The sequence below is a fragment of the Mizuhopecten yessoensis genome, unplaced genomic scaffold (genome assembly GCF_002113885.1).
Source record: "Mizuhopecten yessoensis strain PY_sf001 unplaced genomic scaffold, ASM211388v2 scaffold11099, whole genome shotgun sequence".
NCBI classification, from domain to species: domain Eukaryota; kingdom Metazoa; phylum Mollusca; class Bivalvia; order Pectinida; family Pectinidae; genus Mizuhopecten; species Mizuhopecten yessoensis.
In genome coordinates this window covers 788806-807523 of record NW_018408879.1, presented here as the reverse complement: position 1 = coordinate 807523, position 18718 = coordinate 788806, and the positions used below count along the sequence as shown (strand labels likewise).

Below are 18718 nucleotides of genomic sequence, written 5' to 3'. Positions count from 1 at the left end.
AGCATCAGTAAGTGACATATTGTCGATTGGTCCATCAAGGGTGACTACAAGTTGCATGCTTCGCTATGTGACTAGCCTAACCATGTACAAAATATATATAGTCCACATGAGCTTAACCATGCACCATAATGTATATTTTCTCCCACCCTATAGCTGGCATCTCTGTAGGTTTGGTGGAAAACAGGCCTGTAAGAGGTGACTGATATGGGCCGGGCCTTCTGCAGAATTTAGGGGTTGTTTTCTATGTCTTATGCTTAGGGGACATACACAAACTGTCTCCTCCATGTTATTGGAAAAAAATAGGCCAAAACCCTACTGACCTTAATCTACTGCCCTTAATCTACTGCCCTTAATCAACTGCCCTAAATCTACCTATCCTCAATCTATCTGCCCTCAATCAACTGCCCTCAATCTACCTGCCCTCAATCCACTGCCCTCAATCTACCTGCCATTAATCCACTGCAATCTACCTTCCCTCAATGCAATGCTAGGAGTCCAAGTCTCTCCTTTTCCCACTTTTTAACTTTGTTGTCGTTGGTGTCTCCCTTAAGGCACCTGTCCTCATATGACCTGAGCTGTTGGAGGACAGTAAACCCCAATCAAAAACCACCCTGGACTGACTTTACCTTCATATGCTCCTGACCATCAGTCTGAGTTTACTTTACCTTCACATGCTCCAGACCATCAGTCTGAGTTTACTTTACCTTCACATGCTCCTGACCATCAGTCTGAGTTTGCTTTACCTTCACATGCTCCAGATCATCAGTGTGAGTTTACTTTACCTTCACATGCTCAAAATCATCAGTCTGAGTTTACTTTACCCCTACATGCTCCAGACCATTAGTCTTGAGTTTACTTTACCTTCACATGCTCCAGATCATCAGTCTGAGTTTACTTTACCCCTACTTGCTCCAGACCATCAGTCTGAGTTTACTTTACCCCTACATGCTCCAGACCATTAGTCTTGAGTTTACTTTACCTTCACATGCTCCAGATCATCAGTCTGAATTTACTTTACCTTCACATGCTCCAGATCATCAGTCTGAATTTACTTTACCTTCACATGCTCCAGATCATCAGTCTGAGTTTACTTTACCTTCACCTGCTCCAGATCATCAGTCTGAGTTTACTTTACCCCTACATGCTCCAGATCATTAGTCTTGGGTTTACTTTACCTTCACATGCTCCAGACCATCAGGCTGAGTTTACTTTACCTTCACATGCTCCTGACCATCATTCTGAGTTTACTTTACCTTCACATGCTCCAGACCATCAGTCTGACTTTACTTTACCTTCATATGCTCCAGACCATCAGTCTGAGTTTACTTTACCTTCACATGCTCCAGATCATCAGTGTGAGTTTACTTTACCTTCACATGCTCCAGACCATTAGTCTGACTTTACTTTACCTTCACATGCTCCAGACCATTAGTCTGACTTTACTTTACCTTCACATGCTCCAGACCATTAGACTGACTTTACTTTACCTTCACATGCTCCAGACCATTAGTCTGACTTTACTTTACCTTCACATGCTCCAGACCATAAGTCTGAGTTAACTTTACCTTCACATGCTCCAGACCATTAGTCTGACTTTACTTTACCTTCACATGCTCCAGACCATAAGTCTGAGTTAACTTTACCTTCACATGCTCCAGACCATTAGTCTGAGTTTTCTTTACCTTCACATGCTCCTGACCATCAGACTGAGTTTACTTTACCTTCACATGCTCCAGACCATAAGTCTGAGTTAACTTTACCTTCACATGCTCCAGACCATTAGACTGACTTTACTTTACCTTCACATGCTCCAGACCATTAGTCTAAGTTTACTTTACCTTCACATGCTCCAGACCATAAGTCTGAGTTAACTTTACCTTCACATGCTCCAGACCATTAGTCTGACTTTACTTTACCTTCACATGCTCCAGACCATTAGTCTAAGTTTACTTTACCTTCACATGCTCCAGACCATAAGTCTGAGTTAACTTTACCTTCACATGCTCCAGACCATTAGTCTGACTTTACTTTACCTTCACATGCTCCAGACCATAAGTCTGAGTTAACTTTACCTTCACATGCTCCAGACCATTAGTCTAAGTTTACTTTACCTTCACATGCTCCAGACCATTAGTCTAAGTTTACTTTACCTTCACATGCTCCAGACCATTAGTCTGAGTTTTCTTTACCTTCACATGCTCCAGATCATCAGTGTGAGTTTACTTTACCCCTACATGCTCCAGACCATTAGTCTTGAGTTTACTTTACCTTCACATGCTCCAGATCATCAGTGTGAGTTTACTTTACCCCTACATGCTCCAGACCATTAGTCCTGAGTTTACTTTACCTTCACATGCTCCAGACCATTAGTCTGAGTTTTCTTTACCTTCACATGCTCCTGACCATCAGTCTGAGTTTGCTTTACCTTCACATGCTCCAGATCATCAGTGTGAGTTTACTTTACCCCTACATGCTCCAGATCATCAGTCTGAGTTTACTTTACCCCTACATGCTCCAGACCATTAGTCCTGAGTTTACTTTACCTTCACATGCTCCAGACTATCAGTCTGAGTTTGCTTTACATTCACACGCTCCAGACTATCAGTCTGAGTTTACTTGACCTTCACATGCTCCAGACCATCAGTGTGAGTTTACTTTCCCTTCACATGCTCCAGACTATCAGTCTGAGTTTACTTTACCTTCACATGCTCCAGATCATCAGTCAGAGTTTACTTTACCCCTACATGCTCCAGACCAGTAGTCCTGAGTTTACTTTACCTTCACATGCTCCAGACTATCAGTCTGAGTTTGCTTTACATTCACACGGTCCAGACTATCAGTCTGAGTTTACTTGACCTTCACATGCTCTGAGTTTACTTTACCTTCACATGCTCCAGATCATCAGTGTGAGTTTACTTTACCCCTACATGCTCCAGACCATTAGTCTTGAGTTTACTTTACCTTCACATGCTCCAGACCATCAGTCTGAGTTTAATTAACCCATCACTTAACCTGAAGCAGCTGTAATTGTTACATCACAATGAAAAGTATTGAAGGTCATTATGTTCTTTAAAATCAGATAACATGATAATTTTGAGGTTGATGAAGAAAGTTTTAGCTGGTGTCAATAATACAATAGAGAGGATATTTTAATGACTTTATAACAATGAATTATTTTAAATTATGTGATTTCTTGTCCTTCTTATTTAACACAACACGTTTCATACATTTTAGCATGTAACAGAACTTTTAAACACCATCATGAGATGTTACAATATTCTTCTTGACAGCTTTTGAGACAACCAGGTCCTTTGCTGTGTCTGTTCTTATCTTTGCTTCTCATTAGGAAGGCTAATTGGCATAGGAAACTGTGACGAGGAAAGATTCTGGCGGTCTTTTCTAGGAATAAGACGCATCTAAATATATTAGATTCCTTCATTCGCGCTGTGGAAACTTCCTTAGGAACTGTTGTAAAATTCCTTGTGTAGATAGAAGGTTTGGCATCCATCCCATTTTCCTATGTCTTGGATACATATATTGCAAATGCATTTCTAGTTTATGAAAAACTGCTGAACTGTTGTTTATATTTTGTTCTAAGACCTGGTGGAGCAATTTTCTCATGAAATTTACAGTCTTGTTATCATTGTTAGGTTCTTCATCCTCTGAGGTAGATATCGACTTTGTGTTGGGATATCCATCAATTTGTGTGATTTTGAGAAAATAACTTCCCTAAATCATCATTGGCAGATCTTACGTCGATATGTAAGGACATTTTTAAACTGTACACATTAGTACCAGACCTCAACACACTCTCAAAACTCTGTTGCTACTCCAAAAGCATACAATAAACTACACGTGAAATTATTGATACGTAAGTCTTTTTAGCCATATACTAACTTGAACTTGAATGAGCATGTATTTAACAGGGCTTCATATGAAGTTTGCTGTTGTAAGCAGTGCTTGAGAGTGGAATTCAGATATACCAACTTCAAAATAGAATTCAACTGCATGAATTCTCTGACTCAAGGGCAGCACATGCGTTCCACACCTGAGCAACGATTGAACTTAAGTAAAACCTGTACAATACAGCATAAACTCAGGACTGGATGAGACAAGTGGACATAAATTCAGAACTGGGTAAGAGACAAATGGATTTCTGTCACTTGCTCCTTATAAAAACTCTGATATATCGTTAGTGGTACGGCTACATCTAAATGAAAACGGTCTGCAGAGGATTTCACTGGCCCTGAACACGGCACCAGAAGATTTAAGTTTCATCACAAGTCTACAATTTAACGCCTGATGAAAATCATATATCAACTTTTACCTGCATGGTAGACATTAAAACAGGTCCCTATTCACATACGCAACCTTGAAGTATTTCATTGCCATGGGTACCCCTAGTTTTAATTTATTTGTCAATTATGATCCCAATTCAAAAAACAGATTGAATATTTCCATTTTGGATTGCTAAGGTTTGATTGGTTGTTTGTGTAACAGCCATTATGCTGAGGAAGCAGACATTTTATGTCCTGAAAACTGTTTATAGACTAACAAAATCCAGGGCAGTTCCTCTGCAGTTTACAGTACATTAAGCTCCTCACACCCTATCTAACGGTGAAATGCTATTTATTCTAAAGAGATAATATTTGCTAGTGAAATCTCAGATAGCTTTTAATGAAATGGTCTATTTGTTTTATTAGTTCTTCAGCAAGTCGGACAAAAATTGTTTATGGAGAAAATGGCCACCATTACCCATGACAGCTATCGGTGTTCGTTACAAGGTCGACAGAATCAATGCTCTCTCAGCTCTTGAAAACAGGTTGAGATGAACTTTGCGTCAGCAGAGTACCTATCTTGTAGTCTTCTACAGAAAGAAATGCTTTTAGTAAAACCAGACACACTGGTTGTGGTCGTTAGCTTGATGTTGAAAAAAGACAAGGTCAGAGCATGGTAAGGAACACAGACAAAGTCAAAGCAAGATGTGGATAACCAACTAGGTCAGTAAAGATGTGGATCACCAACTAGGTCAGCAATGGTGTGGATCTGGAACTAGGTCAGCAATGGTGTGGATCACCAACTAGGTCAGCAATGGTGTGGATCATTAACTAGGTCAGTAATGGTGCGGATCACCAACTAGGTCAGTAATGGTGTGGATCACCAACTAGATCAGTAATGGTGTGGATCACCAACTAGGTCAGTAAAGATGTGGATCACCAACTAGGTCAGTAATGGTGTGGATCACGAACTAGGTCAGTAAAGATGTGGATAACCAACTAGGCCAGAAATGGGGTGGATCACCAACTAGGTCAGTAAAGATGTGGATTACCAACTAGGTCAGTAAAGATGTGGATAACCAACTAGGTCAGAAATGGTGTGGATCCCCAACTAGGTCAGTAAAGATGTGGATCACGAACTAGGTCAGGAAAGGTGTGGATCACCAACTAGGTCAGCAATGGTGTGGATCACCAACTAGGTCAGTAAAGATGTGGATCACGAACTAGGTCAGGAATGGTGTAGATCACCAACTAGGTCAGCAATGGTGTGGATCATTAACTAGGTCAGTAATGGAATGGATCACCAACTAGGTCAGTATTGATGTGGATCACCAGCTATGTCAGTACTGTTGTGGATCAACAACTAGGTCAGAAATGGTGTGGATCACCAAATAGGTCAGTAATGATGTGGATCACAGACAAAGTCTAATAATGATGTGGATCACCAACTAGGTCAGTAATAACATGGATCACAGACAAAGTCTAATAATGATGTGGATCACCAACTTTATAGGTCAGTAATGGTGTGGATCGCAGACAAAGTTAAGGAAGGATTTGGATCACCAACTAGGAAAAAAGCATAAGGAACACCAACAAAGTCGAAGCATGATAAGGAACACCAACAAAGTCAAATCATGATAAGGAACACCAATGTCAAAGCATGATAAGGAACACCAACAAAGTCAATGCATGATAAGCAACACCAACAAAGTCAAAGCATATGATAAGGAACACCAACAAAGTCAAAGCATGCATATGGTGTGGAACACATCAAGGTCAAAATATGGTTAGGAACACTGACAAAGGTCAAAGCATGATGTAGAAAACACACAAGGTTAAATGATGATATATAACATGGACAAAAACAAATCTTCTTTATTTTTCTCCAAGTTATGTATGTTTGACTATTTTTTTCTGGGCCTCTGTTTGACTACTTTTCCTGAGCCTCCTTTTGACTACTTTTTCCTGGACCCATTTTACGAATATTTGTATATTTCTCCCATAATATATAATAATTACATCAATGTAGTTTACTTATTTAGAGTTAATATCCCTCATATGCTGTAAATATTCAGAAAAAGCAAGAAACTATCTTGTTTAATCAATTAACTTAAATTAATTAAATCTAAAACAAACTACTTTCCAAACAAAAATCTGTCTTAACTAGAAGCAATCCTCCCTGATGAAATTAAAACTTTGAAAATTTCAACATTGATGAGATTGTTTTACAAACTTGATAATGTTGTTGTCTCTTCACTAAAACAATTGAATAAAATATTGATTTTAACAAAGTATTTTAGCACAGATCTTCATTGAAAAAAAATACATTTATAATTATTAAACATATATGAAACTTTTTTATTTGGCTGTATATCGTCATTTGATTTGTGAATTTTAAAATCTACCTCCTTCCTCACTGGAGTCTATAAAATACAATGTGAGGATTTTTGAGTAATTAGGGACATTCTACTTTCAATATACAGGACCCTGCAGTTTGGGGGCGACCAGGATGTTAGATTGTGTTTTTGCGATTTAGTTACAGATCTCCGTTGGGACACTGCTGTCATAGCTGTGCATTACCATGGAAACCAAATCATCATTGGATTGTATTGAGTATCCGGAGTTCGGTAATCGGGCGGAAATTTATAGAAAATACATTTGTAAAATAAGTCAATATGTTGTTGAGCTACATTAGATAAAGACATTTCCCTTGTTAATCTATTCAGTGTGCATGCTAGTATCAATGATTCAATTCTCACTCTGGATTTAAAGCTGGGCTACCAAGTGAAAGCTGGTGAATTTCCCTGATCACACAGGCTCGTGTGTGAAATATGTAGAAGGAATGTAAAAATGGTTTCAAATATGATTTGTTGACCTGGTAATTTTAGATGAGTTTTCATATCTTCAAGGGTCAGAGAATAATTATGATCGTTTCCACATTTCTGAAGCACCTACATAATAGTGTAATACTGACCATTTCCACATTCTCAATGAAACTCGGATTATAATACTTGCTGTTTCCTCACTCCTAACTTCCCCTACTGTGAGAGTATTCCGGAGAAATCTCAATCCAACGTAGGGTTGATAGTTTTGATTGTCTAACCCAAGGCTTGCTTCAAGCCTACGGCTATAGACATTGAAGAATCTCTGCCTGAGGGTTTACTTTTTCTGGCAATACTACCCTCATCCTTGGAGACGATTCTTTTTCTCCGATCTTGTCATTGATTTATTGTAAACCATCAGATATCCAAATTTGTAATTTGCATTTTTATCCTAAATTGTAATTAACCTCTTTGGTTGAAAGATTATTGTGATGTCATAATTTAATGTTCCCTGATGTCATCTTTTTGTTTCTTTCCGTGTCCAATCTGTCGTAACCTAGGGGGTGACAGAGAAAGTATACACTACTTTGTGACAGAGAAATCTTCAACAGGTAAAACAGGGTGCCAATTCAGTAAAAGGAGGGGTAGTTTTCTGTCATACCCACATAGCAGGGGAAGATTCTGCTAGTCTGAACTTTCATAAAAATAAAAAGACATGTCTTGCATGGGCAGCAAAGGTATTGTCTTAGCTTCCTCTAGCAGGGAGACACTTGTTATAGGTAAAATAATGTCTTACCTAGCTGTAAAACCTGAGGAAGACATAAAGCTTGGGCAGAATATTGACCTGGCTACTATGACCAGGATGAGGTACCTTTGACAACAAATTTCCTCTTGGCTTTAGCATAACATGTCCAAGACAGAGGTAAAGAAATAACTTGAGCCTGATTAATACCCCCTCGTTGGATTGTTGTGACGTTTACTACTCTGACTTGATGAATGTATATCCAAATCGGATCTCACTTTGACAGCTGATGGGACGATGTAGCTTTAATTCATCACACTTGTAGGGGGTTTGGTAAATGTGAGGAAACGAAATGAAGACATCAAATTGCAGATGGCTGCATCAAAAATGGGATGTGGAATAAGTAGTCTCAGGGGTCACGTGGACTTTGTAATGATGTTACCAAATGCACTTAATGGTGTGTGGTTCAGTATCCAGTCATATAGCAAGCTTTGATTAAAAGTTCAATTGTCAAATGAAAACCAGTAATACCACAGCACGAATTAAAATAGGCCGTTTATTATAAAAACGATGTAAAATAAAAACATGTATACACAACATGTAAAACACTTTTGTCACATCATACTGATCTGACTACATATGGACATTATGCCTAACAATGTTAACAATTGAAAACAATTATGTGAATAACAAAGGAGGGGGCAAAACCGCCACTCAGCTAAAAAAAATAAAATGATATTCCCCAATACAAAATTGGCGGAGTAAGGGGATGGTGATGGGAACAAAAGCTGAAATGGGTGTCTTACCTTTGGATTCAAGAAAGATTTGCTGAAGTGACGCATAATTGGTGGTCACATGATGTGTATCCCTACATCGGCAACGGTAAACCGGACGGATTACGCGTCGCAAAAGGGAAATTGAGGCCAAGCTAAGAAGTCAATCAGCATATAAAAAGAGTTTTGAATAAAATCTGAACCCACATCATAAATGTAATTAAATTAACTTTGTATTTAATTGTTGTTATACAAAGTCATTGGGTTGCATGAACTGTACCAGCTGGGAGAAGTGATCTAACATGTTTACTAGGGATAGGTAAACTAATATTACTATATTTATAGACTAACATTACTGTATATTTTTAGCTATATCAGCTTACATATTGACATTACCTGGGAGAGGATAGCTAGCATGTTTACTATGTAGAGGTTAGCTAATTAACATGATCAGTGGGGAGAGGTCAGCTTATGGTAAAGGTTACCTAAGAGGTTAGTTAACATTTTTACATATGAAAAGGGCAGATAACAGTAAAACTTGGGAGAGGTCAGCTTATGGTTACAATACTAGCTATAGGGAGAGGTTAGTTTATTAGCTAAATTGGTCCGAAGGACCAAGGTGAGCTTATGCCATACCGTGGCGTCCGTCGTCCATCCGTCCGTCCGTCCGTCCGTCCGTCCGTCGTCAGTCCTTCAACAATTTCTTTAAACGACTTCTTCTTCTTAACCAGTGGGGCTGACCCCCAAGGGGGCTGAGGGGCGGGGCCAAAAGGGGTCAATTTGGCTATATTGCTTTAAGCGACCTCTTCTCTGGTAATAAGAAGTCTGTGTCAACCATATTTAATTGGAAGCATCCCTAGGTTTCAGGGATTCAAAATTGTACAAATGATGGAGCTGACACCCCAGGGGGCTGAGAGGCGGGGCAAAAAGGGGGCAATTTGGCTTTATTGCTACAAACAACTTCTTCTGTAGAACTCTGCCATGGATATCAACCATATTTGACTGGAACCATCCCTAGGTGGTGGGGATTCAAAATTGTACAAATGGTTGGGCTGACCCCCCAGGGGGCTGAGGGGCCGGGCCAAAAGGAGTCAATTTGGCTATATTGCTTTAAGCGACCTCTTCTCTGGTAATAAGAAGTCTATGTCAACCATATTTAATTGGAAGCATCCCTAGGTTTCAGGGATTCAAAATTGTACAAATGATGGAGCTGACCCCCCAGGGGGCTGAGAGGCGGGGCAAAAAGGGGTCAATTTGGCTATATTGCTTTAAGCGACTTCTTCTCTGGAACTCAGAAGTGGATATCAACCATATTTGACTGGAAGCATCCCTAGGTTGTGGGGATTCAAAATTGTACAAATAATGGGGCTGACCCCCCAGGGGGCTGAGGGGCGGGGCAAAAAGGGGCAATTTGGCTATATTGCTACAAATGACCTCTTCTGTAGAACTATGCCATGGATATCGACCATAGTTGACTGGAAGCATCCCTAGGGGGTGGGGACTCATACAAATGGTGGGGCTGAGGGCGGGCCCAAAAAGGGGGCAATTTGGCTATACTGCTATAAACGACTTCTACTGTAGAACTATGCCATGGATATCAATCATATTTGGTCGGAAGCATTCATGGGAGGCAGGGATTCAAAATTATACAAATGGTGGGGCTGACCCCCCGGGCTAAGGGGTGGGGCCAAAAAAAGTGTATTACTTGGAAATGGTTGAGATCCCCACCATATAACCATGGTATACAATTGCTGAGTATAAAGAGAAGAATGCACATTTGCTTCCAGGATGGCTATAGGGTCTGGCCCCACCCTTGGAGACATAGTCCCTGGGCCATAACTTTAAAACTGTTGAGATCCCCACCCCAAAACTATATATATAAATGCTGGGCATAAAAAGACGAATGCAGTCATGATATCAGAATAGACCCTGGGGTCTGACCGAACCCCTAGGGACCTAGTTTGTTAGTCACAGCTTGGAAACAGTTGAGAGCCCCACCCTATAACGGTATATACAATTGCTGAGTATAAAGAGATGATTGCACATATGCTTCCAGGATGGCCTTGGGGACTGCCCCACCCTTGGAGACTTAACCCCTGGGTCATAACTTCGAAATGGTTTAGATCCCCACCCCAAAACTATATATACAATTGTTGGGCATAAAAAGACGAATGCAGTCATGATATTAGAATTGACCCCAGGGTCTGCCCCACCCTTGCAGACTTAACCCCTGGGTCATAACTTTGAAATGGTTGAGATCCCCACCCCAAAACTATATATACAAATGCTGGGCAAAAAGAGACAAATGCAGTCACGATATTAGAATTGATCCTGGGGTCTGGCCACAACCCTAGGGACCTAGTTTCTGAGTCAAAGCTTGGAAACAGTTGAGATCCCCACCCCATAACCATACATAAAATTGCTGGGCATGAAGAATCTAATACATGTACAGATATGCTACATGGATTGGCCTTGGGGTCTGGCATATTCCCTTGATCTCATTCGGAGAATATTTTGCCATGATTGCTTTGGTATCCAGGTGAGCGATACAGGCCCTCTGGGCCTCTTGTATGTTATACAAATCAGAGACAACCTCATAAACATTAATTCTTATAAATATTTAAAATACCAGTACACAGAGACTAGGCAGCATCATATCATATAGATGAATTTGTAGTATGAAGAGATTGACAAGTTGTCTAGAGAGATATTAATTAACACATTTACTAGGGATAAGTTTGTAAACATTTTTACTAGGTAGAGGTTAGTTAACATGTTTATGAGGGAGATGTTTGTGAACATTTTTACTAGGTAGAGGTAATTAGTTAACATGTTTACGAGGGAGAAGTTGGTTAACATGTTTACTAGGTAAAGGCTACTTAACATGTTAACTAGAGAGAGGTTAATTAGCATGTTAACTAGAGAGTGGTTAGTTAACATGTTAACTAGAGAGAGGTTAATTAACATGTTTACAAGGGAGAAGTTTGTGAACATGTTTACTAGGCAGAGGTTAGTTTACATGTTTACGAAGGAGAGGTTAGTATACATGTTTACTAGGTAGAGGTTAGTTAACATGTTAACTAGAGAGAGGTTAGTTAACATGTTTACAAGGGAGAGGTTAGTTCACATTTTTACTAGGGAGAGGTTAGTTAACATGTTTACGAGGGAGAGGTTAGTTAATATTTTTACAAGGGAGAGGTTAGTTAACATGTTTACGAGGGAGAGGTTAGTTAACATGTTTACTAGAGAGAGGTTAGTTGACATGTTTACTAGGGAGAGGTTAGTATACATGTTAACTAGAGAGAGGTTAGTTAACATGTTTACGAGGGAAAAGGTTAGTTAACATTTATACGAGGGAGAGGTTAGTTGACATGTTTACTAGGGAGAGGTTAGTGACCATGTTTACAAGGGAGAAATTAGTTTACATTTTTTCTAGGGAGAGGTTAGTTAACATGTTAAATAGAAAGAAGTTATTTAGCATGTTTACCAGGGATATGTTAGTTAACATGTTAGTTAGAAAGTAGTAAGTTAACAGGTTTAGTTATTAGGGGTTAGTTAACATGTTAACTAGAAAGAAGTAAGTTAACATTTTTACTAGGGAGAGGTTAGTTAACATGTTAACTAGAGAGAAGTAAGTTAACATGGTTAGTAAGGAGAGGCTAGTTTACATGTTCACAAGGGAGAAATTAGTTAACATTTTTACTAGGGAGAGGTTAGTTAACATGTTAACAAGGAAGAGGTTTGTTAACATGTTTACATGGGAGAGGTTAGTTGACATGTTAACTAGGGAGAAATTAGTTAACATGGTTAGTAAGGAGAGGCTAGTTTCCATGTTCACATGGGAGAAATTAGTTAACATTTTTACTAGGGAGAGGTTAGTTAACATGTTTACAAGGGATAGGTTAGTTAACATGTTAACAAGGAAGAGGTTAGTTAACATGTTAACTAGAGAGAAGTAAGTTAGCATGGTTAGTAGGGAAAGGTTAAAGCTAACAAGTTCACTAGGGAGAGGTTGGTTAACATGTTTTCAAGGGAGAGATTAGTTAACATGTTTACATGGGAGAGGTTAGTTAACATGTGTACATGGGAGAGGTTAGTTAACATGTTTACATGGGAGAGGTTAGTTAAACTCTTTGCTAGGGAAAGGTTTGAGCTAAAAAGTTCACTAGGGAGGTTAGTTAATAAGTTAACTAGAGAAAGGTTAGTTAACATGTTAACTTAGGAGAGATCAGTAAACAGGTTAACTAGGGAGAGGTTAGTTAACATTATTAGTTATTGCTATCCTACTTTACTCACCTTGATGTTCAGGGTTTTTCTGTAGTAAATTGTGGGTCTAGTGTGATACTTCTGTTTTATCTATGGCATCACTGTTTCCTTTTAAATGAAAGATACATGAACAAAGTAGCATGTTTGGCATCAGATGTAGTACAGTACAATTCATAAATTGGATTGGTGTATACATCCCTTTATCATCAATAATTGAATTAATTCTGTCCATAGATACCTTTCCTGACAGGTAAATGGGATTAATTAGCCACACCTTTGCTTATGACTAATTAAGTGAATAATGAGTTTCACCTTGTAGATTTGGGCTGGTCCACTGGATGTGTGACGATATCCTACCTGGTACATAATGCATGCAAAGGCTGAGTTGGTGCTGAGTACATTCATACATCACATTCTACTTTAATGTCTTTCAAACACCAACAGTTCAAAACATTTACATTTATTTATCCTTATTATGTACAGACTGTCCCTATATGCATAAGGTAGTTCACTCTCACGAAGCACAGTCCCTTTGTGTGTTAGGTAGTGCACTCTTATATACAAGGTGCTGTCCCTCTGTGTGTTAGGTAGTGCACTCTTATATACAAGGTGCTGTCCCTCTATGTGATAGGTAGTGCACTCTTAAGAGGTGTTGTCCCTCTGTGTGTTAGATAGTGCACTCTGAAGAGGTGTTGTCCCTGTTTGTTAGATAGTGCACTCTTAAGAGGTGTTGTCCCTCTGTGTGTTAGATAGTGCACTCTAAAGAGGTGCTGTCCCTCTGTGTGTTAGATAGTGCACTCTTAAGAGGTGTTGTCCCTCTGTGTGTTTATAGATAGTGCACTCTTAAGAGGTGTTGTCACTCTATGTGTTAGGTAGTGCACTCTTAAGAGGTGTTGTCCCTCTGTGTGTTAGATAGTGCACTCTGAAGAGGTGTGGTCCCTCTGTGTGTTAGATAGTGCACTCTTAAGAGGTGCTGTCCCTCTATGTGTTAGATAGTGCACTCTGAAGAGGTGTGGTCCCTCTGTGTGTTAGATAGTGCACTCTTAAGAGGTGCTGTCCCTCTATGTGTTAGATAGTGCACTCTGAAGAGGTGTTGTCCCTCTGGGTGTTAGGTAGGGCACTCTTAAGAGGTGTTGTCCCTCTGTGGGTTTATAGATAGTGCACTCTTAAGAGGTGTTGTCCCTTTGTGTGTTATGTAGTGCACTCTTAAGAGGTGTTGCCCCTCTGTGTGTTAGGTAGTGCACTCTTAAGAGTTGTTGTCCCTCTGTGTGTTAGGTAGCTCACTCATAGGGCTGTTCCTCTGTGTTTTAAGTAGTTCATGCTTGCGAGGTGCTGCCCTAGCTCTTACTATTAGATAGTTTACTCTTATGAAGTGCTGCCTCTGTGTATTAAACAGTGCACTGCTACGAGGTGCTGCCTAAGTCTGGAGGAGGAAGTGTGCCCAGCTCTACCATCAACACTGTGAGGCTATCAACGTAATCACCTGTTGTCATTTTTATCACCCCGGACGGGATTGGAGAGTCTTAGAATTTTAATTCATTCTTTTTGTCTTGTTGCAAAATTACCATCCACTGCATTCAACAGTTTCTCAATTTGAATCCAGTTATAACCAGTGTTTTATCTTTAATTCTGTTTCAATAGAATTTCTTTGGTTGTGTGTACTTTTATGGGTATAGCCATAGGCGATGCTGAACTCCCCAATCCTGAATGTTTTGTAGAGCTGTGATGGTTCCAGTTATGGCTTTTTTGCAGGGTTCTCGTAAACAAATCCCCCACATCAGGACGCTCTCAGTCTAGTGATATGGTGGTACGGTCACCAGAGTATTTTATTGGATCAATATGGAGTCAAGTTTTATTTGGATCATTCTAGGTTTATATTTTCCAGGTTGTCCCCATCAAATTTTCAATTACACGTTTGGAGGTGGGTAGGTTTGCCCTGGAAATACTGTATTGTGGGAGGCTACGGCCTCTGGAGGTGAGCCCTCCTCACTTTCACTTACTACATCAATTTTTCGAATGCGATTAAATGTTTTTTCTCTGTATGTGATAGGCATGGTTTACTAAAATCACATTCATTAAGTTGAGAGCTGTATTTGAGATGCCATTTGAGACACTTTAACAAGGTTTGTTGTTGGGCTACCAGACAACCTTTGGAAAGCTTCCAAGAAAGAAAATGGTAAAAATATTTTTGTTTTATATATGTTTGTTATTTCCCTATTTCCCGTCCCATAAATCTTTACATAAATAACCATTGTTACTAAGTAAATGCTGGCATTAGATAAAGCAGTCACTAAAATACACAACTATGGTCTTAGTTTCAATTAGAACTTGAACACATACATCTCTGAAAGTTTGGAAGTCCATGTGTACAGAAAATGAAATATTTATGTCAACCGAATGTAATCGGATGAAGCCATGAACATTCAGCATTACAAACAAATGTCCCCCCATCCCCCCATGATTTTATTGTGGATACTGTGAAGATACAAGATGTGCAGATCCTTGTTCCTTGTGAGGTAGGTCTTCATGAGATCTATAGTTCTTTGTACCTTGGTAGGTTTCATTTGTACCTTGTGAGAAGTTGGTACCTTGTGAGGGGTTTGTACCTAATGTAAGGTTTGTACCTTGTGAGGGGTTTGTACCTTGTGAGAAGTTGGTACCTTGTGAGGGGTTTGTACCTAATGTAAGGTTTGTACCTTGTGAGGGGTTTGTACCTTATGAGGGGTTTGTACCATAAGTGAGGTGTGTACCTTGTGAGGNGGTTTGTACCTAATGTAAGGTTTGTACCTTGTGAGGGGTTTGTACCTAATGTAAGGTTTGTACCTTGTGAGGGGTTTGTACCTTATGAGGGGTTTGTACCTTATATGAGGTTTGTTCCTTGTAATGTTTGTACCTTTTGTGAGGTTTGTACCCTGTTTGTGACACCACACCTTTGACCCTTTCAACCCAAGACTCCCCAGAGATATGGTTGAGTTGGGTTTTTTCCAGAAAGACTTGACAACTTCAGAACAGCTTAGTGTTATAGTCAACCTAATTTTGCTATGATGCCTGTGGTCTTACCTTAGACTCTTCAAACTGATAATGACATTCCTTTTTTAAGATTCAATATTGAACTGATGTTGGATTACCTTGCACTAATATTACTTTGCTAGAGTTACATTTGTTTTGAATTACTGTGAGAATGATATCTTGAAAATATCAATGAATGCAAAATATTCATAAAAGAAAAGAAGGGGAAAAACTATGAGGTTTCAGAAGATATGAAAAGCAATAATTATTTTAGAATACATATTATTTTACAATGTGGGAGGAAGCTAATATTTCATGCAAATTATTGATATTTTGGCAAAACTAACACATTCTGGGTATTTCTTGGCAAGTGATATGATAAATTTTATTTTAATGATGGTAGGATATGATTTCTCTGCATAATCAATAGTCTTTGCCACAAAATAGTTTCTGATTTTAGAATTTAGAATTTTTGCTTTGAATTCCTGAAGGATATTATGATCATGTGTTTCTTAAGCGCTTTCACTTGTCTGACGACTCCACTGTAGCATCTTTGTCAAATATGCAAAGCAATTCCTTCATGGCTGCCATCAATTCTCAAGATTCTTGAACACCATAAAACTGCATTTAATATTTGTGTACAACAAGGGTATACCAAGAGAAGTGTTTAGATCTGGATTGGAAATCACATACGAGGATTGTATTACTTCTAATCGTTACACTTTCATTTTAAAAAGATGACCAGTATGTCAACCAAAGCTTCACTGTAGCTATAATCTGTTGTTGACGAGTTGTGACACATTAGATTTTGATTGATAACTCTATTTTTACTGCTGGACTCATGCATTAAGTTAGAAATCTGTCTGCTGGATAACCAAGAATACTTTTTACAAATGTTGGATTTCCCAGTCCCCATATTCCAGTTTACAATCTAGAATCAGACAAATAACTTAGTTTCGTAAATTGATTTCTATTATGTTATGTTTATGACTGCAGTGTCATTGAGATGAAGAAATGACAAAGAGGTTGTGTGTTACCATACAAAGAGGAGTAGCTAGAGTATAAATTGTGTAAAGGACATTAAACCATGGAAGGGGACATATCAGGTGGCCGTCTTACACATGCATAACAAAGCCATGCTCCAGTGTTACCCATTATACAAGTAATAGATGAAAAGCTGTACTTTCATGCCATCTTAGATATTATGTAGACAGTAACAAATAACTTGTACTTTCATGCTATCTTAGATATTATGTAGACAGTAAAATTTACTAGTATGATACCTTTCCATTATTATACCTGGGATTTGTGTTGAAGTTACCTCCCTTTAACAATTAACATTTAATTAGCATCCCGTATACTTTAATTTAATTGCCTATAGATCTGTAGAAGTTTGCATGAGTTTTTTTTCTCAATTTTGTCCATTGCAAACTTATGTTAAAAACTGAAGTCATCTTCAGCACTGTAAATAAACCTCTTGTAATGCACATATCTTTGTCTTTTAGTTGGTTGCGGATGAAAGCATTTATTAAATTTGAGTAGATTTTAACCAAACTTGACGGATGTGTTTACAAAGCTTAACTCCTGTGAGACTGCTAGATAAAGGATTGTTCTGGTATAACACTGGAGATATGTAAGCATTTCTTTATTTGTGGTTGTGTCTTTAAGCCACCTTAATTCCAAAAGCCTGTTAGAAAACTGCATAGAAGTGATCCGTCTGCTCAGATCTTCCACCCAGAGGGACATCAGAATTTGTGATATATTACATCTTGAAGTAGACCAACTAATTTTAATTGACATCTAGAAATGCACGCAAAGAAAATATTGTATGGAAAATTTGTGTTGTAACATGTGATATGACATTTGGGTATTAAGAGATTTCCAAGCTAGCCTATACTTATATAGTGTAATGTTTTGTATACTTTCAGACTGTGATGTGATCATAGATCGATCTCTGAACTCCATCCCACAGCAGGGTAGATTTGTTTCCCCCGGCTGGCCGCAAAACTATCCAACCAACACCCACTGTACCTACAAGTTCATAGGCACACCCAATGAGCGAGTCAAGATCCAGTTCCTTTTCTTCGATATCCAAGGGGTTCTACCACTGTAAGTGTTTCTCCTCTCAGTATGAGACTTAACTTTATCAGGCTTGACGTATGAAAATAGTGCTTGGTATATATATACATATGTCTTTGTAATATCCTAAGTGATATGGTGAAGGTGTGCACATATGACTGGGCCAGTCAGTAGTCAATTTAGCATGCTATTACACTGCAATGAGTTGCCTTGGAAGCCCTTACTAGGTGAAGAGAGTAGACAAAGGCAAAAAGAACAGGTAAAGGTCCGATCTGTTATGGTGGGGCAGCAGATTGATTTTGGTTGCTTTAGTTCCCCATAAGAGGGCACAGAGGCAACCCTCATTCTATAAGGGGTCCCCATTAGTGACCTCTAAGTAACTGTTATCATACAGAAGCCTACAGAAGACCTGTTCCTTTGTAATGTCCCCAAACATTTTTATACACGTCTGTAGCAACCTTTTTGTTCAGAATATCGCAGCAGATGAATTTATTTAATTTGCCTACTGACATTCCATTTGATGAAGACTAGAATAACTTTGCTGGAATTTCTTTTAAAAATCTTTCTAGAGTAATAAAACAAGTTTTTCTTTATGTGATGGTAATAACATGAATTATTGTTAGAACCAACCTTACCATAATTGGGCAAATTAAGATCAAGGTCACAAATTCAAGGCTTTGTGAAATATTGGTCTTGAAAACCTTGGGGAAATTACAAGAGTGAGTTATTATGATTACCTAATTTGTTTTT

General features: G+C 38.8%; 1 protein-coding gene across 1 annotated transcript in view; it reads left to right on the top strand.

Annotated features, from left to right (window-relative positions):
- The window catches only part of LOC110465704 (tolloid-like protein 1), a 304885-nt gene that overhangs the window by 204047 nt on the left and 82120 nt on the right, over window positions 1-18718 (top strand). The window contains exon 4 of the mRNA XM_021521705.1: window positions 17818-17998. Coding sequence (XP_021377380.1) covers window positions 17818-17998 — 181 coding nt within the window. The remainder of the gene's footprint in view (window positions 1-17817; window positions 17999-18718) is intronic.